The sequence below is a fragment of the Pogoniulus pusillus genome, chromosome 6 (assembly GCF_015220805.1).
Source record: "Pogoniulus pusillus isolate bPogPus1 chromosome 6, bPogPus1.pri, whole genome shotgun sequence".
In the NCBI taxonomy this organism is placed as follows: Eukaryota; Metazoa; Chordata; class Aves; order Piciformes; family Lybiidae; genus Pogoniulus; species Pogoniulus pusillus.
Genome location: NC_087269.1, coordinates 46,109,417 through 46,130,672, shown reverse-complemented (window position 1 = coordinate 46,130,672; position 21,256 = coordinate 46,109,417). Strand labels below are relative to the sequence as shown.

General features: G+C 38.8%; 1 protein-coding gene across 30 annotated transcripts in view; it reads right to left on the bottom strand.

The window, feature by feature from the left end:
- KCNMA1 (potassium calcium-activated channel subfamily M alpha 1) overlaps window positions 1-21,256 on the bottom strand; it is a 416,512-nt gene that overhangs the window by 124,123 nt on the left and 271,133 nt on the right. For all 30 annotated transcript variants that reach the window (XM_064145471.1, XM_064145472.1, XM_064145474.1 and 27 more), the window contains exons 13-16: window positions 19,124-19,193; window positions 17,084-17,239; window positions 6,192-6,301; window positions 3,453-3,521 (exon numbers count right to left, since the gene is read on the bottom strand). In XM_064145471.1, coding sequence (XP_064001541.1) covers window positions 3,453-3,521; window positions 6,192-6,301; window positions 17,084-17,239; window positions 19,124-19,193 — 405 coding nt within the window. The remainder of the gene's footprint in view (window positions 1-3,452; window positions 3,522-6,191; window positions 6,302-17,083; window positions 17,240-19,123; window positions 19,194-21,256) is intronic.

Genomic DNA, 21,256 nt, shown 5'->3' with positions numbered 1-21,256 from the left:
CCTGCACCTTTATTTGGAGTCAGGAAAAAAGGAGAAAAATAAAAGGCAGCTGCAAGCAGGAAGCTCAGCTATCTCTAACTTGTATATTAACCTTAGCTTGAGTAGAGTTCTGATGATTTCTAATTACTGTTGATCTCAAATTCCCCATGGTTGAGATAACAGAAAATGGCTGCAAATCAGAAAGCTTTAGAAATCTGTCATCTAGGAGACTGCCTGAAAATTAAAAACAAATAAAAGAAAAAAGAAAAAGAAATGCATATGCCATTCCAAATGTAATAAGGACATTAACAAAGGGAGTGAAAATTCTGCCCTGACTTAAAATAGTACTAGGATTTATCATTAAAACTGAAGTGAAAATTTAAAGGAAGGAATTTCAATCTAGAATGGCCTCACATTGCCACTCTTCTGAATTCACTTTGTGCTGCTGTAGCTCTGAGTGCAATGTGATGATGAAACTAATCTTAAAAGGAAATTCCTCATGTAGAAAGAAAAAATGGGACACAAATTTTATGGATAGAGATATTCTATTATTATTGGCTAACAAAAATTCAACTGATAGGGCTAAGATCTTCTCATCCATTAGGCAGAAAGAATGATTTGAAAATCTCCTCTGCTCCTCAAGGCACTGGTCCTAGATCTGTTTCAGTTTTGTGAGGAAACACTAGCTTGTAATATTCTCAATTCTTAATTATATTTGTCTTTGTAAAACCTCTCAACAGTTTGCAAAATATGAACCTAAACTACACTCATAAAACAAATCAGCACATATCTACTGCTGCTGGCTCTCGCCAAGAGCAAACACTAAACGTTTTTAAAGTGAAACACAATCAGTTTCTCTTTCACCCTTACAAAGAAATGCCAATGAAGAACTTATGATATGAAATCAAATTAAATATTTCCAAAGTCAACATCAATAAGGACGATTGGCAAATGACAAATGGATCTTGTGTAAAGGCAGTTTGCATTTGCAAACCATGTCCTAGTTTTTATCTTCATTTTCCATCTTTTTGTTTATTATGAAGTAAAGAAATGCAAGTACACCCAAGAAGTGAGAAACTGAAGTTCTGGGCTGTTACCTTTCTGGTTAGACTAAAAGGCTCCAGTTCAGAAAACCACAAATATGTACTTAACATATTTGGGTGGAAGAGCACAGGGAAGATACTCTGCAGGTAGCTATGCGATTCACCAAACTGTGATTATAAAACTCTAAGTGACCAATAAGACAGCAAATATAACTGTGGATCAGAGTTATAAGGAAATGCAAATGTGTAGCCTACGTGTTCTCTTCTTGTTACAGACATAGTCACAAAATCCAGCTGTTAACAGCCCTTTCTTAGTATTGCTTCCTGAAATTTTAGGCCCTTTTAATTACAAACTGTTACCTGCATGGCTTTAAATAAGAAGGCACATGTGATTGTATCACATTGTGTTACTCTTTTTGGAATCCTCTGCATCACCTTGTGATGAAGAATTCAACCCAACTCCCACTGAAGTTAGGGTAAAGAATTATATAGGAGCCATGCATTAACTGTTATTACTGAAAAAAGACTGTGATATCAGCACTTATGTAAGTAAATGATAACTGGAGTCATGACAACATGAAGTTGAGCAATAAATCTCAGGAGAATCAACAGAAGCCTAATAGTTTCTAGTAATGGAAATACAAAATCTGGAAAACAGTTCCATTGATGTTCCTGGTGTACTTTTTTTTTCTTAGAAGACAGTAAACCGTTCAGAGACAAAAGAGTAATTTACCATTTCTTTTACATCAGCTAAAGTTGAGTACGATCACTCAGTGGCAAAGTGGCATGAGAGCCCATGAGAATTGGAAAAACGTTGGAAAATTCTGGTATTTCAGAAAAAAAGGATTTTTTAAACAACACAATGTGGATGGAAATAACATCCAAAAGCACATACACCACTTCACACATCATTTTATAATATATGAAAGAACTAAACAAAAGCAACCACTTAGCACAGAAATCTCTTCTAAATTGTTGCAACATTGAATTTTCATTGTCGAATGCTCCATGTTTTATAGGTATTAATAAGTAAACACTACAATATTTAACAATCATCATGAAAATAATATTCCTGCACCTCAAGATTTGTGGCATGACCTGCAGTGACATAACTGTGATGAGAAACAATTGCCTTCTAAAGCTTCTGTAACCAGTGGTCAAAGGTAAGATGAACTAACATGCAGCACTTCATCTTTACTACTGCAGTCCAGAATACAGTTTCTGACACAAGTAAATAAACTTGAGCTCAGAGTCAGCGCTGTTGTATTTCTATTCTATGAACCTCCACCTATTGCAGAGCACATTTATAACACTTTTGTTTTACAAAAATGAATGTACTGTAAAGCCCTGATGGTCAAGCTGATAGAAGAGCGACGTATCCTTGGATCTGTACGGGCTTTTGTAAAGTAACCCCCATAAAATGCTTTTCCTATCTATCAAACCATACTAATAATATTTTTTTTTTGAGAAAAAGAGTCATCCAGTTGGTAATTTCAAGGCTAAAATTAATCTTTTCTGGTTTCATGATGCTACAGTCTACAACTACCTGAAGGGAGGTTGTAGCCAGGTGGGGGTTGGCCTCTTCTCCCAGCCAACCGGCAACAGAACAAGGGGACGCAGTCTCAAGTTGTGCCAGGGGAAGTATAGGCTGGATGTTAGGAGGAAGTTGTTGGCAGAGAGAGTGATTGGCATTGGAATGGGCTGCCCAGGGAGGTGGTGGAGTCACTGTCCCTGGAGGTGTTCAAGAAAAGCCTGGCTGAGGTACTTAGTGCCATGGTCTAGTTGAGTGGCTAGGGCTGGGTGCTAGGTTGGACTGGATGATTTTGGATGTCTCTTCCAACCTGGTTGATTCCATGATTCTATTTGTGTAAAAAGCAAGTTTTGTCAGAATGGATACCATATAAATTCTATGTTTATCCTGTATTTTTGTTTGTCTTGTATTCTGTCTGGCTCAGCTCTTACAAACTAATTGAAATTAAATTACTATTTGAGAATACACATAGTTACAATCAGTTTTGATGCCACATCTGTTTCCTCCTTTTCCATTTTCAGTAAAAGAAGTTAAAACTGATGGACTATGAACAAAAAGATTGTAAGTTTTAAAGTAAAACTTAACTGCACTTCTAGACATGAGACATATATTGCTGTCCCTCAACCTTCCACTAAATGTTCTAACTTGAATTAATTTTCAAGGAGAAGAACAGGGCAGAAATAAAGGCTATATGAAATGGTGCAATATAATGGTATGCTAATTATACTCTGAAACATTTGAAAAGTATAAGAATAGCTATGCTCATTCGGGGGGGGGGGGGGGTGGGGGGGGGGGGTGGGGGAAGGGGGGGAGGAAAAATAAGAAAAAAAAGAAATAAAGCAGGCCAAATTCTTCAGAGTGCATTCCAGAAAGTCAAAATTTCTAGGCATAGGACATACCTGCTTTCTCGTTTTTCCGACTTGTATTCTATGGCTATCATTAAGAGCTTTAGTTTCGCAAACACCAGTCTGAAAGAAAAGAGACCCAGAGTCAATCCTTTTCCCTATCAACATCACTTGGGTAGAAAGGGGTGCAGGGTTTTCTCAGAGGACTTCAGTATCTTCCCCCACTTTTTCAGTTATCTAAACACAGAATATATATTAAGGTTTGAAGACAGCACACATTTTCCTAAAAATACAAACTGCCAGATTGAGAACAGTAGTACAAGCACAGCCACACCATGCCTTAAAAACAGAAGTCATGATGTAAACCAAAAAATTGCATTTCTCTGTAGTTATGGATGTCTTAAAGTAAGTTTCCAAACCTTTGCTGGAACTCAGTGACATCTGTTCCTTATAAAATGTGTAGGCACTGAACTAATATGACAGTATACTAATGTCAGTATTTGCCAGCTACAGTCACAGAGGAGTATGACTGGTAGTAATATCTGACCAGTATATAGGAAGTACACTCTGATACTCTAATATAGATTTTTTTTCAGTAATACAAGTGTCCATTTATAACAAAAACCTCAAGGATGATGTTCATAGACTTGTGACAGCACAAGGCTATTTATTTCAAGCTAATAGGTTCTGTGAGAATAAACAAACCAATCATTTAGGAAAAAACAACTCCAAATCACTTCCCATTTTTTGTGACTGAAGTGTGTGCAAATCCAGTGCCACTCACTTCCTGTTCCATCAATTTGTCACAAACTATTCTAGGGCTCACTTTCCAATCAGATGGGTGCCATCTGCTGCGGCACAGCGCTCACTGCTTCTCTACAAACTTCCTCGCTTCACTGTTATTAGCATTTTTAAAGATACTACAACAATATTCATTGTCTTCAAGCAAATTAAGCAATATTCTGCACATTTCACATCACTCACATACTTAGCAGAAAACAAGGAGCTGTCTGAACTGATAATAATCCTTATGTGACTTATATCTGTCACAGTAACACGACATACACTGCCCAGGGTAACACACATCAGTAACATCCAATGTTGTCTGTATATACACACAAATTAGTGTTATGTACCAGCTTCAGCCAGTGGTGGCTAACAAGGCCAAAAGCAGGTGAGCAAAATCTATTTGCTGCTCACAGCGCTGCATAGCACCACCATTACTAGGTGAATTTGAGCTGAGTATTGAACAGTTTTTGGTTGCTGACCTGTCAGTACATTACGAAAACAATGACTATAAGAAATGTCAATACAGAACTCTACAGTGATTTTTTTCTTCTGTATTACCCACATCAAATATTATCTTGGTTCCTCATTTGAAATTGCAATTGAAGTGCTGTCAAGCAGGAATAGATCCTACTCCAGTCCACATTTGGCTAGGGATTTTCACATATTTTTGTGTGTTGTTCTGCTAAACAAAGCTATCATTCCACTGTTCTTTCTGCCTCCTATGAAAGTTCATCAGGTTGGAATAAGAAAACTAAGTAATGACATTGATCCTAACAGAGCTCTACTGAAGATTTTAAACACAAAGAAACCAAGCTTGCTTTATAAAAGTGGGCATTGTTACTTTTCTAGGTATGGAGAGAAAATAACGTCTGCCACATATAGAGTCCTGAAAGAATAAACCACAATTTGTCCAGTACTTACTAACCCAGTAAACATTACTTGTGCCAAGAGTAGTGCAAACCAAATTACCCAAAACCACAGTTGAATAATAGCCTAGGATAAAGCTCTTAAATTAACAGGACTGGTTCTTTCAGAGAGTGAAGTGAGTCAAGAGTCAAAAAGTACTTAAGATTCCTTTCACCCTCTAAGACAATTCAGAAATCTAACTAGAGAGAATGATCCAAACACAGAAGCAAGAACTTAGCAGTTACAGGTTGTTCATGTTGTCCTTGCTTTGTGAAAGATTGCTTTGTGCTACTGCAAAGATCAGAAAAGTTGGGAGACATGAGAGAAGCTGAGCCAAAATAATTTTTCTTTACAGAACAGACAGTATCTTACTACTATTTCCTCTTCTAAGAATACAACCTGTAGAAGATTTTCTCAGTTATCTAGTCAGACACCAAACTCTTCAGAGTCGAGTCTCTCTCTTTCTAAGTGACTGAACAATGCTAGGAGAAGAGGAAATATGACTATCCTAAAGTACCTGTGTTTGCAGCCACAGTACTTACCACAGAAAGTGTAAGGACTTTCAGTCTCAAGACTGGCTTATGCTATGGTTATATACTATAAGCTGCAAGTAAACTTTCCTCATCTCAGAACTAATGTGTCACCTCACTTTTTAGAAGTGGTTTGTAACAAGTTCCAAAGAGGTCTGGATGCCACACTGCTTATATGGCTCCACTACATCGGTTTTGATCAACAGTTTCCTTGAAATGAGACATAAGCCAAGACAGTGACACTGACAATCACTATTCAAAGAATGGGAACCATCACTCGAAACAATAGGACAGCACTCATGAGTGAGTAACTCAGTTTAAACGGATTCCTAATGAATTTGTTCAGCACTGGAAACATTCATGCCTTCATTTACAGTCAGTTAGCTCCAAATCTCTTCTGGAAACAGTCATTACAATGTTTGGAGTACTTCCATGTTTATTTTATTGGATCCCATCTGATGCAACAATATTAGGACTGCAGCAGAGTGAAGAAGTCTCCTACAGAAACCCTAGATGTCACTTTGAGTGAAAGTAAATACTTATGTGCTTCACATGTATTGCTACTTACTCACAAACTGCAGGGAAGGACAAACCCACAAAGGCACTGGACAGATATTCTGTATACATTTCATTTGCAACTCCTTCCAAGTAGTACTTCTGCCACGTATCCTCCTCAATCTGAAACACAAAAACACAGATGCAGTGTTCTGAGTACAACCAAAAGCCTTCTTCAACATTTACAATTGCTTAAACATGAATCAGATTTTAACAAATAAGTCAGTAGAGTGCTACAGCAATTAATATGGCTGGGTTTTTTTTTTACAGGATTTCCTATCTTGTAAAACCAAGTCCATGCAGTTAGAAAATCAAACACCTGATGTAAAAACAATACACTTAATGCTTGGAAAGCACATTCAGCATGAGGTGAAGGTAGTTTCTCAGTTTTATACTCCTGAAAATTCTCCAGTGAAATGGTTGCATTATACTGTTATATGTGAGTCTCTCCATTTTCACCTTGTTTAGAAGCTGATCAGCAGTCAAAACTCTTTGTTTTCTTCTCAGTGTCTATAACTAACAGGAAAACATGAGAAAGGCACTGACCAAATTTATTCAATGGTCACCAGTGCTTTGGGACAACAGCTGGAGAAAAACCTTTACTGCAAATTTCACCTTTACTGTTGAAGACAGGAAAGAGAGTCAGGAGTGCTGCAGGACTACCATCAAAAGTTCAATGTATTTTCCACGTGTGAGTTTCCAGGGATATTTGAGATCTGCATGGAATCCCACCTAGCTTCCAGCTGCTGTCCTGGCATCTCTATAAAGTTTTTTTCTGTCAATTAGCATCAAACACATATATTAAGGCAAGTGGATCAAGTCCCTTAGTATCTACCAGCAGGAATTGACATATAATTCAGAATAGCATACACAAAGCTAGCTGATACGGTGAATGTGGCATAAGGTGAAGCTGTTCCTGTTTTTGCTGGTTTGAGAATAATTGGCATATTTTTATGAGAGAAATTAGATCATTGGTTGTAAAAAGAAAACCATGATTAAGTCTATATCATTCATGGGTTTGTTGAAAGGGATAAAAAGCCAAAATGTAAACAATTTGCCCCACTTTGCTCTGGGATGCTTCTCCCTTCCACATCCCCTTCACTCTAATATAGTCCACTGACCTTGGCTAACCAAGTAACAAGTAAGCTTTGCTAGTTGTTTTGTCTGTCTGGGAAGGAAGAGGGAGAGAAAGAGGTTTTGAGCCCCTTCTGGGCAGTTTTCTTGTCTGGGAGGGAGTTTGGATTCCTGTATTATTTCTAATTTGTATATAACTGTAAGTACTTGTAAATAACGTGTCTATATATGCTTGTACATTTTGCTGTGCTGTAAATAAAGCTTCATCTGACTTCCAAGCCATCTGAGCTGGAGGGGGCAGAGGAGAAGTTCCTGACCCCCCAAAACTGTTGAAATCCCAGCTCTCTACATGTCTTCCATGACATTTGCCTGAAGTTTCACTGTGATTCCCAGTGAGAACTTCTCAAGCAAACTACCACAAAAAACATGCAGCCTGAAAATACCTAAGGCTTCACATCAAACAGTTGCTTCCCTATTTATTACATCACATTAAAACAGAGCAAAACTTTCAACCACAACAGGACATTTGTGATGGTTTGGGTGTTACTCGCTGGCCCCTACACTTTGGAAATCAGCCAGACTACACTCAGCCAGCTCTGGAAATTGAATGAAGCTTATTATTTACAGCTTAGCACAATATACAAGCAGATACTCAGTTATATACATATAACTGAATATAACATATTCAGTTACAGACAGAAATATACAAGTCAAAAGGTAATACAGAAACACAACAGCCCTCCCAGAAACCTGAGTCCCTAAAAGGGGCTCCCAACCACTCTTCCACCTTCTCCCACTCTTCTCTACCTCACCCCAGACATTGCCTTGTGCCCAAGGAAGAATGGAGGGTCAGCTGGGGGGTTAGGAAGCAGGTGGATTAATCAGGTCAAGTTAGAGAAGAATGCAGCCCAGAGCTCGGACAGAGAGCAACTCCCTTATCTATGTTTGGATTCTTGCTCTTACACCTCTCAGCAAGCCTATGAAGGAAGTAGACATCACCACTGTTTCCCTTTCACAGCCTGTAAATCTAGTTCTACTCACCAAAACATTCTAGCTAGCTTCAAACTAGCACAACATTCCTGCACCTAATTATGTCTCTGGCTTTATTCCCTTACTGTGCTATATAGTGTGAACAGAGAACTTCGTATTTGCAAGAATTATACACAGCACCAAAAATATCTGTATGGTAATTCAGCATATGTACACACAAAATATCTGCATGGTAATTCAGCATATGTACACACAAACTATCTGTATGGTAGTTCAGAACATGTAAAGTTAGAGAGCAATATACCAGACTAGGAAAAAACAATGACAGATATATTTACATATATAATTTACTATTGACATGACCACCACATTTTCATTAATCACAGCCTATCTGATGAAATGGTTAAAAAAAAAAGTCAAGAGAGATTGAGAGATTGGCATTTTCTTTAAACAGGCACGTGCTTTTTAAGAGAATGGAAGTATTTATCTTGCAATTTAGTTCACATCTCACATCTGTACTTTATTCTTTGCCAAAAGAGAAAGTCTCTAACTCCACTGGTTAGGTAGGCCCATTCTACATTTTACAGGGAAGAAAGTCAGATAGAAGTGAGTTAGATGTGAAGGCCAAAAAGTCTGGCATAATGAAAAAAACAGTGTATCAAAAAATATTGGTTGAGATTTGCAAAGCTACCTGAAAGGCTCAAGTACTGAATACTGATGGATTTAGAGAAGAACCTGGATAACTACAGATCATAGAATGGTTTAAGTTGGAAGGGACCTCAAGGATCATCCAGTTCCAACTCCCTGCCATAAGGCAGGGACACCTCCCACCACAACCCCACTAGATTACTTAAACATTTCACAATTGGTGCTTTTCTTACACCTGAGCTTTTCACAAAGCTGAGTGTGTTTTGTGTAAAGAGAGGACAACACTAATCCTGCAGGGCAAGAGAGCTGTAGTCAGAGTAAGTGAAAGAAAGAAAAAAAAGAGGCATGCTTCATAAATTAGTGCAGGTAAGACTCAAGTGCATTAATCTGAAGTCACAGAGACAGAGTAATGGAAACTAGCTATGAATGAGACAGATGGAATTTTTTTCCCATTACATAGAGAACTCTCAGCATTAGAGAAATTCTTAACAATGACCTGAGTCCAGTAACAGAAACAACTTGCTACTGGCTTGAAAATTTCACACAGCTACATTACTGCCTACTACATCAAATGCCCTGAACAATAACCAGCCAATGATTCAGTAGTATAAACCACCTTATGGCAGCAAAACGCAGGCCTGTGTGTTCTTTTGGGTAAAAGCATCATGATGCAGCAGGAGGAGTACAGGGACTGTTATGAACATAAATCAGAAATGACAATATAAAGGTACATGTCTGTCACTACTCAAGAAAAAGAGTAATACAGGGGATGTGAGTGACTTGGGTAAAGCTGTCTGAATTATTTTGTTTTGCTATTCAGCAATAAATGAAACCGAGAAAAACATCTTTAAGTAAAAATGTATCTTTGTTGTGTCAAACTACAGCTGCTTTAAAACAGCATTAACACAAAAAGGTATTGTTTAACACACAGAACTTAAAGGAAATTCAAAAACAGATAAACATTTAAGATGGGAAAGCTTAAAGCACATACTCTGGTCACCAGATAGTTCAGGTCTGCCACCAGCAAAATAGTCTATGCATCTACACTGTATCCAGCAACTGGCATTCTGCTTCTCCAAAAACTAACTCACAGCCAGCAGTCAAGACTTTTTTAATTTCCCCTGGGTATTAATTCTATTTTTCCTTAAACTGCTTTGCTTATATTTTTGCTTCATCAGTTGTAATTACTGGGATGTACTGAGAGTATCATAGAATCATAGAATCAACCTGGTTGGAAGAGACCTCCAAGGTCACCCAGTCCAACCTAGCACCCAGCCCTAGCCAGTCAACCAGACCATGGCACTAAGTGCTTCATCCAGGCTTTTCTTGAACACCCCCAGGGATGGCAACTCCACCACCTCCCTGGGCAGCCCATTTCAATGCCAAATCACTCTCTCTGGCAAGAACTTCCACCTAACATCCAGCCTATATGTCACAGAACTCTGAACCCATCCATGCCAAGAGCCTAGGTGGCTGAGTTATGAGCAATACCAGTTTCAGCAGCATAACATGTGCTGGTTTACCATGGGGACACCCTACCTTTTGTGATGGCAGCTGACCAGCTCTACAATCTATGCATCTCCAGTCAGATAGGGCGAGCATCACTTGCCGTTTGATCAATAGAGTCACTCAGTATCCTCTGCTGTATCTTGTTCATCACTGTAGTTTCCAGTATATGTATCTCTCTGGGATTCCAGTATTTGAGCTATAATAAACCATACCCAGTTGGAACTGTACCCAGAGGGGGTCACCTGTGTGTGTGCACTTCCTGGACCCTAAAGAACCCACTGGAACAAGAACCCACTTGCATATGTTCCTGTGTGGCCTACTCTAGCTCTAGCAGGGGGGGTGGGACACAGTCTCAAGTTGCGCCGGGGGAAGTACAGGCTGGATTTTAGGAGGAAGTTCTTCCCAGAGAGAGTGATTGGCATTGGAATGGGCTGCCCAGGGAGGTGGTGGAGGCACCATCCCTGGAAGTGTTCAAGAGAAGACTGGATGAGGCACTTAGTGCCATGGTCTAGTTAAGTGGATAGGCCTGGGGGATAGGTTAGACTGGATGATCTTGGGGGGTCTCTTCCAACCTGCTTGATTCTATGATTTTGAACTCCTTCCAACCCCTAACATTCTGTGATTCTGTGACACTGTGAATGTTCTCAAAAAGAGAAGAACTGGATTTTTTTTTAGGAAAACAGTGAAATATAAATTAATTAATTAATTTAAAAAATATTTTCTTCTCCTGTTGATACAGAATCATAGAATCAACCAGGTTGGAAGAGACCTCCAAGATCATCCAGTCCAACCTGGCACCCAAGTAATCAGATACTTTAGTTCTGGACAAGTAAACAACTGCAAAAATAAATTACAGTATGGAGATGTTTCAAATCAGACATTCCCTGATGAGTGGGCTGCAAATGATCAAGAGAAACTTCTTGCACAGAAATTGCTTCACCACTCAGAGAGCATGTAGGATGCTAAAAGGGATTTTTATTGTGTTACTCTCCATCAGAGAGAAGTTAGAACACATTTTTTTTATAACCTTTTTATTTATGTGAGCCTTGCAAATGTTGCTGATCAGCAACACTTTATACACAGAAAATAAAGTGCAGGCTTGGTAAGAAATAAGGGCAGGGCCATGTTTGTAACCTCTCATCTACTTTGTGGCTTCTTGGATTAATGCCACATGGAATTGGAACAAAAAAAAATACAAATAGATTATGTGTTTTTCCTTTCTACTTTCTTCCCTTGCCTTCTTGTCTTCAGGCAGACGGTTTTGGAGTAAGAAATTGCAGATTAGACTTCAGTTAAGGTCTCATTCTTAGTCAAGGACCAACAAAGGACTGGAAAAAAACTAACTCATCCACAAAGTAAGGACCAAGTTTCATAGATACTGGCTAGTGCTAAATTCATGTAATCACTAGAATGCTCTGTGAGATCTTATGGCTCAATGTCTTTCTTGTAGTGAGGCCCAAAACTGAACACAGTATTCAAAGTATGGTCTCACCAGAGCTGAATACAGGGGCATGAACACTTCCCTTCTCCTGCTAGCCACACTATTCCTCATAGAGGCCAGGATGCTGTTGGTCTTGGCCACCTGAGCACACTGCTGGCTCATGTTTAGCCAGTTGTCAGCCAGCATCCCCTGGTCCTTTTCTGCTGGACAGTTTTCCGGCCACTTTTCCCCAGACCCAAATTTAGAGCCAACACTTGGCCTTGCTAAAATTCATGCAACTGACCTCAGCCCATGAATTCAGCCTCTTGAGATCACTCTGCAGAGCACTCCTACATTCAAGGAGATCAACACTCACAAAGATATAAATGTTGAATAAGAACACAACAATTAAACAAGGACAACTCTAATCCAATTAAGAACATGCTAATCAATTGAGGACAGGTCTATTCCTTTTTTTGATTTGGACCTCCTTTACTCCTTAAATATTGCACACCTCAAGCACACCACCAGGCAGTAAGAAAAGGCACTTCCACATGCCTTTTCTTACATGAAATGAGCATCTGTATTTATGAAAGACTGCATGGTTCAAAGGAGAAAATTTTGCATATTATTCTGTTGTTTTTATCACTTAAATTAAATAACCAACATGCTTCCAGCTTATACTGTGGCAGGATGAGTAAGTGCAACATTCCAGAAGGACAAAAAGACAGTGCAACTGGTGTTTGATGTAGTAACAAGGAATCATTCACTAACTTTTAGTGGTGACCACATTATACATTATTAAGTACACAGTATTTTCTATTTACTTGGACATGAAATCATAGCAAAATGTTACCTCAGGATGCTCTGTTGGTTGGAATGAACAGTAAGAAACAGTTTTTTTTTTTCAGAAACCTTATAAAGCCAAGAGGAAGTTTTAACACATAGGAACAAAAAAATAAGTTATTCCTAGGAAGAAAGGTAAAGAGTAACTTGGACCTCACACAGAATGAGCCATACCGCCACAGTGACTTGAATCTGTATCTTTCGAGTTCCTCTCTAGTACTCTAAGCACATGTTTCTTTCCCTATGTCACATCATAATTCTGTCTCCTGGATAGTAAAAAAAACCCAATTATCCACTGATTTAGTAGCCTGTATGAAGAACAGTTGGAAAACCATGAGGTGTATCTGGAAACAAGAAGAAATTTAATCTGATCCTTTTTCCAAGTCACTCCTAGTTAGAGTCTAAGCTATTTCCTAGCTAGACATGGCAACAGAGACATGAAAAAGCAATGTACATCTTGCAAGAACGACCATTAGTACTGCAGGAACAAACACTAACCCTTAATAGACTCAGGTCTATGCTCTGGCAGTGAAAATATCAGCAGGTCTGTAGCCCCAGCTGATGTAACAATGCCAATAGCTACATGAGAGAGATTGAGCATATCTGAATCTGATAATCATAGAATCAACCAGGTTGCAACAGACCTCCAAGATCACCCAGTCCAACCTAGCACCCAGCCCTAGCCAGCCATCTAGACCATGGCACTAAGTGCCTCATCCAGGCTTTTCTTGCACACCTCCAGGGACGGCGACTCCACCACTTCCCTGGGCAGCCCATTCCAGTGGCAATCACTCTCTCTGTCAAGGTCTAAGTCTCACTGTCAAGACAGAGAACTAATGCTAAAGTTGAAGTGTGACCTAGGACCTTTAATTTTTCAAGAAAAACCAGAGAAAGGATGGTGTAAGGAAGTAATACAAAGAAAATTCCTTTACAGCACAATAAAAGCAGCTGTAAAGTTGCTAGCACTTGAACATGCTCAGCTCATCATCACCAAGGAAAGAGCACAAGACAGTACAAATCCCTTGAGAATAATTTCAGCTGTTTGGAAGAAGATCATCCATTGGATATTGTAGAGGTATTTTTATTCCATCAGTGAACCTTACCTAACTCCGTAATTAAAAACTCACAAAAAGTGCAGCAAATTAATGAGTTAATTCTATTCACCACCTCTATAGCACTTGAGTCTTTCAGTTACATTGTTAAAGTGCTCTTCATTGCTATGGTCTAATTTTCACCATACGTGCGCCACTATGTGGTATTTTGTCTATGTTAACAGGCAATGCAGGAGTTCTCAATGGTCTTCCCAAAATTACAAAGTTCCTATCAAAAAGTTGCTACCCATTTCCTTTCCAAAACAAACATAACATTTTCTCTACACCAGGGCAATCTTCTTGAGCCTTTTTAACAAGCTGTTTTCATAGAAGCACAGAATCAACCAGGTTGGAAGAGACCTCCAGGATCATCCAGTCCAACCTAGCACCCAGCCCTAGCCAGTCAACTAGACCACGGCACTAAGTGCCTCATTCAGCCTTTTCTTCAACACCTCCAGGGATGGTGACTCCACCACCTCCCTGGGCAGCCCATTCCAATGCCAATCACTCTCTCTCTGCCAACAACTTCCTCCTAACATCCAGCCTAGACTTCCCACAGCACAACCTGAGACTGTGTCCCTTGTTCTATTACTAGTTGCCTGGGAGAAGAGACCAACCCCCACCTGGCTACTTGTAAATGGCAAACAGGTTTTCAACCACAGCAGTTTTTAATCCCCAGACTCTATGATTAAATTTACATTCGAGCAGATCTCTTAGAGAATAAATGTCCTTGGTAACAGTCTATGTTAACATTTGAAAGGAATCAGGAGCAGCAATTCCTTTGTATATAGAATGATACTTGTTGCTATAAAAAGTCTGGGCAATAGAAAGTCAGGTCACAGGTGTAATGTTGCTTTTTTTTCCTTAACATATTATTTGTTGTGCAACTGATCTTTTTTGCTTTGAGCTTTTACAGAACCTGAATCTTTCTGAGCTGATTTCCTTTTTGCTCAATGTGGTGCCAAACAGAACATAAAAGATTCCATGAGGGATCACATTACTAAAACCAAAAGGAAACTATTAGGAACAAGTAGAGTATTTTGAGGTTTCTTCATTTGTTTCACCTCTGCTGCCAGGCAGATTGCTTACACAAATCATTTTGCTATGAAGTAACACACAATGAGTTGGATGCGTACAGAGTCACCATCAATCACGTTCCTTTGTGTTTGACTGACCAAGTATTTATGGCATGCTAGATTAGCAACTAATCACATTGTGAAGGAGGAGGAACAAACATACATTTCAAGCTTTAAAAAAATACAGAAGTTTCAGTACATTTTCCTTGCATCTCCTAAATTGTGGAAGACTCCACTTCTAACCTTGACCTTATGAAGGTCTGAGAATGCTCTAAATGAAAAGGAGTGTTAGTTCTTTTAGGGAGTGAATATCTTTTCAGTAGAGTCTTTTTAGAACAATTCCAATCAATGTAGCTGCTCTCCTACAATACACTGGTATTTCATGGCCACCACTCACTAAGAGTCTTCTCTTTCAGATAGTCTTTAGAGTGAGGCAGCATGAAGAAAACATCCTTTCAACCAGGTAAAGAAAAAAATTGTTGTCACCAACGAAGTAGGATTCTCATGAAGAAATGTGTCTCAGTTCCTGCATGTTTATTTTGATTTAGAAGTCAACAGACTCAGAGATCTTTGGAAATTATGACATGCATTTTACTTACCTGGAAAATTAATTCTCAGCTAAGTAGCAGACAGTTTTTGACTAGTACTAAGAGAGTTTTGCATTCTCCCAACTCATTAGTCTATGACATTTTTTCTCTCAGTGTCATCTGAGGATGACATCTGAAGTAACACAAGTTGAGGTATGTCTGCACATGATTCTGTTTATAACTGTACATCATCACAGATACAACAGAAAAGCTGCTATTAATAGCTCCTTCCAATCCCATTGCTGGTTTTATGCTTACTCTGTGTACAAAGAAATGGTAAGATATCATCCAAGCACTGTAAGGCCTTGCAAAGCTGAACCTTCAGCTTGCAACTGCTCATCAGTCAGTCAGTCCAGTCTGTCACAGCACTTAAACCGTTACAAGAGTGTATTATAAAATAAGAAACTGTAGGACTGAAGGTGAGTAAGACACAGGCATAAGTCTTTAGATACATTCTCTAGAAAGATGCTGCAGATTTGCTGGGTTTGACTTGTTTCAATACCTTAACTACAAACAGAGGCCATAAATGTCTCTAATACATAGTCACAGCCGGTTCTCAGAAGTCTGTCATTACTGAACTGGAACTTCTTCTTTTTCTCAGAACATGAATAAAGACACAAAACTCCTAACTGCAGACAGCACAGCACAGAGCCCAAGCTTGCTTCCATAACGAAAACTGACATTTTGGTGACTGTATACAATAGTTTGGGAAAACTCTGACACACAGGAGACTGCTGTCTCCAGAGGATACCTTAGGATTTCAGAACTCTGTAATGAGAAAATGCACTCACTGTCCTGCACTAAGGTGCACTTGAATGAAAATCTGTCCCCACATGAGAAAGGCAGGACTATGGCTGGTTTTTTTTCCCCAGGCATTGCAGAAATGACACAAAGTGGACCATGGCCTGTCTTGTACTGCAGTGTTTCCCATCCCATTAATAAAACTCATGGGACTGGAAAGTGTTTTATGGAAAAGTCATTTATGTTTGGAATCAGTGTCCCAGAAGGGGTTGAGGAAGGATGCCCTGAGTGCTTCAATCAAGGCTTTGGTCTAGTGAACTTGTAGAGCTGCAATGTAAGTCTGGGAATAATTTGGTTTATATTTTGTCATGTAAATCCAAAAGAGCACATTGAGTGAGGAGAAACAAACACGCAAAAGATGTTGTAGGAAGTTCAGGCTTCAGTTCCAACACATGTTCCTTATTTACTCTCACAGCCAGAAATCCACTGTTTATTTCATATGAAAGACCAAAAATGCTAAGTTCTTTTTTACTGGGCACATTGCTGCTATATGAGACATATATAAATCATATTTCTGTTTTAGCAGCAGGGGCTTTTCTCACAGATAAACATGTGGTTTGCTTAAAACAAAGCAAAACACAAACCATCAAAAATACCTCCCCAGAAATGGATGATACTTTGAAAAATCATTTAAAGGTCAAACACTTGCTAAGTAAAACTGAAAACATCACTTGACAGAACTTGGCTCATAGCCAAATTTGCAGTGGAAAACTTTTGTTTGGAAGTATGTACGAGGTTTTCTTTCTGTCTTACAAAATCTGCTAATGTATTCCTATCTGCTTTGTATTTGAGGCATGTTCTCTACTCAACTCACTGACAACTCGAATTGCAGACTAATACGCTCTAACGAGACAAGACATTACCTTTATGAATGATCTCATAGAGAAGAGGTTGGCTAACATTGTTGAAAGGCCTGGTGCCAGGCAGCTCTGGGCTATGAAACCCAGCTTGAGCTCAGCAAGACAGATTGCATCGTCCCCTTCTTTCCAGTTCCAGCTTGGGATATTCAGCAGATGGGCCTGTAAAACAAACACACAAACAAAAACATCCCACATGTGAAGAACCAGAAATACTTCCTGAAAACCAGGACAGGAGTGAGGGAGAGAGCAGTGAATTGTTTTAACTGTTACTGGCTTGACTTTTCCTGAGGCAGAAGCACTCCAAATATCCGAGAGTTAAATGATCTGATAAGAAATTATTACACACAAAACCATACACTTCTCAAGCCATCTTCTGGCTGTGACTCTCTGCCCAGCTCATCCTCACACCGGAATGAGCCACAGACTGCTGCAAAGTTTTTCTTCCTCTGGCTTATATAGCACTTTGAGCTACTCTCTGACCGATAAGGCATGTACATAATGCACAGGAACCCAGTGTAACTGTGGCGGTAGGCTTGATAGAGCAAACATGGGCTCATCCATGCCCAGACACGTTCCCCTGCCCCACCCTCCTTCTGTGCTGAGCAAAGAGGGCAAAAGCCCTGACCTCACCTAATAAAGTGAAGCCTGGCAAAACACCATTCTGATTGACTCATCTATGTGCAATGCTCCATAAGTCTTGGGCTGCATATGGATAAAAGGGATAAGCAGGTAGCACAGGGCTGCTGCTGCTTCATTTTACATCCTGAATTTGCCTAAGGAACAAGCTCTAAACGCCTGCATGCAATTGGACTGCATAGCCAGCCAAACCTTGCGCTGCGACTGCACATGGCAAGACATCCTGGCTGCACCTGAAAGTCTCCTGCTAAGACCAGAAGTGCTGGAGATACACAGATCGTCCAGAGGAGCCAGGAGACAAGGTCAGAGATTGTCTGCCTCCTTTCCCCAGAAGTCTGGGAAGAATCAAGCCTCAGGGGCCAACAAGACAGAGTTCCACATGCTTTGGGCACTGCCTGATTTATACTTTGTGAGGAAATACTTAAAAGCCTCTTCCAGTATAATATTTGCATTTGCCACTTTAAGAAATAAATGATCTAGTTTTGCCTGTTCCCTGCATGTATAGCTTTCCAACCCATGTGCTTCTGAACCTGTGAATAAGTTTTCTGGGAAGTTTTAAAGTTAATATATAGTTTTCATAGTTATTAACAATTATTGCCTGGATATCAAAATTAATACAGATTATTAACGTTGCATAATCCCTCACAAACTTAAGCTACAACTCATGTAAAGTTGCAACCTTTATAGGTATACAACATCTGTCTTCTCAATTTCATTCCTTCCATCCTGAAGCACAGCACTTGACTTAGTGAAAATCCAAACTAAAATCCAAAAGTATTTTTTTTTCTTCTTTTTGTTTAAAGGCCACAAATCTACCATCAAAACTTTGCTAAATTCCTTTCTAACGTGGACTTAGAATTTTGATCTCCACAGTAATTTTAGCAACAAATTCCACAACTGAATATTATTTTATATGAAAAAAAATCCTTATTTTGTAGCTGCTACTTAGCAATTTCCAATCTACATTGTCATGTAAGAAACAAAAAGATCACAGTAAGCCTACAGGAAGATGATAATTCTATGCAAGTTTTTCTTGCATCTTGAATCTACATAGAACTGACTTCAGGTGACTTTCCTAGAGGACACCAATTTATCTGGAGTGGCCTTAGTGTAATTAGCTAAGCAAAACTTACAGAAGTGGATTATTTAAAAGGTCATCTGGAATCAGTAATAATCATGGACACTGTAGCTTTAAGAGGTAGATCCTAGATGATCTATCTCCTGGATTTTGTTAAGATCTCTTGAATATATAAAAACTGAAACACTTTGTAACTGGATTACATTGGCTTATTAGGATGTTTTTGTCTGGAGAGAAAAACACTACCAGAGGGTCTACTAAAACGTGGCACAAGTGATTGTCACACAGCCAAAAACTCCAGGAGGAGACACTTTTGGTCTTCACATTACCTTATTGTGATACTGCAGCATCTGAGTGATAATTCTTATCTTCGGGTGGTAATTCTTTATGGAAATAACTCTGAAAATAAAATACAAAATTAATTACAACAACTTCTAGATGGTAGATATTTAGACAACGTTTCTCAGTACCTCTACTTTACTGTGCTGTCAAGTGGCATAATTAAAACTTCACCCTCTTGTCCACCTGACTGAAAAGGATCACAGAGAGAGTGATTTCCCATTGGAATGGGCTGCCCAGGGAGGTGGTGGAGTCACTGTCCCTGGAGGTGGTCAAGAAAAGACTGGATGAGGCACTTAGTGCCATGGTCTGGTTGAGTGGCTAGGGCTGGGTGCTAGGTTGGACTGGATGATGTTGGAGGTCTCTTCCAACCTGGTTGATTCTATGATTCTATGATACTGATTGAAGTCAGACCTATATAATACTTATACCTAGCCAAATTCAGTTAGGAATTATTGACTAATAGTAGAGAATATAAAATTTCAGGAATTATTAAATAGAATAGTTTGCTTTAATGGAATTTGCAGATAGAAGAGACTTGTCTGGGCAGCTGTGTTCAGATACTATACTCATTCTGTTAACCAAATAATACATTTGCAATTATATTCATTTCTTCAAATCAACATAATTGATCAAGTTTAAAAAAGAAAAATAACAGCAGAACAGAATCTCTTTCTTTCTGCACCACCCTATATAGTTTATAGTTGCCAGATATTCATCAAGTTTAAGTATCTTATAAAAATCCAAATGTAATCTCATCTTAATTGTAATGACTGACTGTAAAATGCAATATTAAAACTAATGCTTGAACACTGAACTCGTCAATTATGGGGCTACCTCCATAATCTGCAGCTTGATTGCATTCCTAATTATTTAATGATTTTAATACATACTCAACTGTTTACAATTTAGCAGTGGCTGGAAAGAAAAACGTTTGAGGAATGAGTGGATTCATGATGTGTTATAAAGAGAGAAATATACAATTTAAAAACAATAATGTCCTGAGAAAAAGAAAGGAACAAGCTAAAAAACTCTGTTCTAGAAAACCAAGAATCAAACCAACCAACCAAAACCTGATTTATTATGGAATCACCAGTCTGAGAAGACTGAAATCCATATTTGCATTAGTGTTTTGCAGTAAGTATCTTGCAAACTGCTAATCTGGGTTGTGCTTTGAAGCATATCAAAGCCAGAGTATGAAAGAGGTTTGCAAAAAGTTGTGTATGTGATTTTAATTAATGTTATCTTTTGGATGGAGAAAATAAGTCTTCCTCTTAATTTTCCATTCCTTGCTCAATTATTTAATCAAGCATTCCATTTAGTTGAATTAAGTTCATACACATGTGAGAGAACACCAGAGAATTCCACTCTCAAAATTACACTTTGGCATTTTATTACAGTGGATGAATTAAATCTGTTAAGAAGGCACTAATCTGCAACTGAAATATTGTAACGTATTTATGTAATTAATGTCAAAAATGAAGTGATTCACATTGCAGCTCAAAAGCATGCCTGGGAAATTAAATTAGGCATAGTTAAGTTACCTACCTTCCACAGATAACCAGATCTATTTTGCACAGAGAACTTTTTCCAGAGGAGTAATTTTATTAATTAAGAAAACCAAAAATATTCTGCCCTTCCTTATATTCACAGCTTGCAAAGACCTAACAGGCTGGTAAAAGTGTTTGCTAACACTAGCCTATTCTGTGTTAGATCATTTGCAGCAAATTACTGACATTTTAAAAAGGACAGATCATTAAAATTTGAGTTGTATTAACAAACCACAAAAAAGGGAAGGGCTTAGGCTTGTTGCAAGTCAGGCTGTCATCTCCTGAGTGAATCTTTCAGCTCCTTTTATTACAAATCATAAGGAAAGAAGCAGAGTATGATCTGATGATCCCTAATGTGGTCAATGCCTTGTTAAGCAAAAGGAGCAACTTTTCATCTTCAGTGTAAAAATTAGGGCTGGAGCAAGGAGACCACTGTATCACTACTATCACAAAGTAGGTAACTTGCTACCACCTGTAATTGTAGTGCAATTACTTGCAGGAGTAGATATATCAAGAGGCAATGAGGTATAAAGTGAGTAAGGGTCCTTCTGTCCCATCACTGACAGAAGTCCA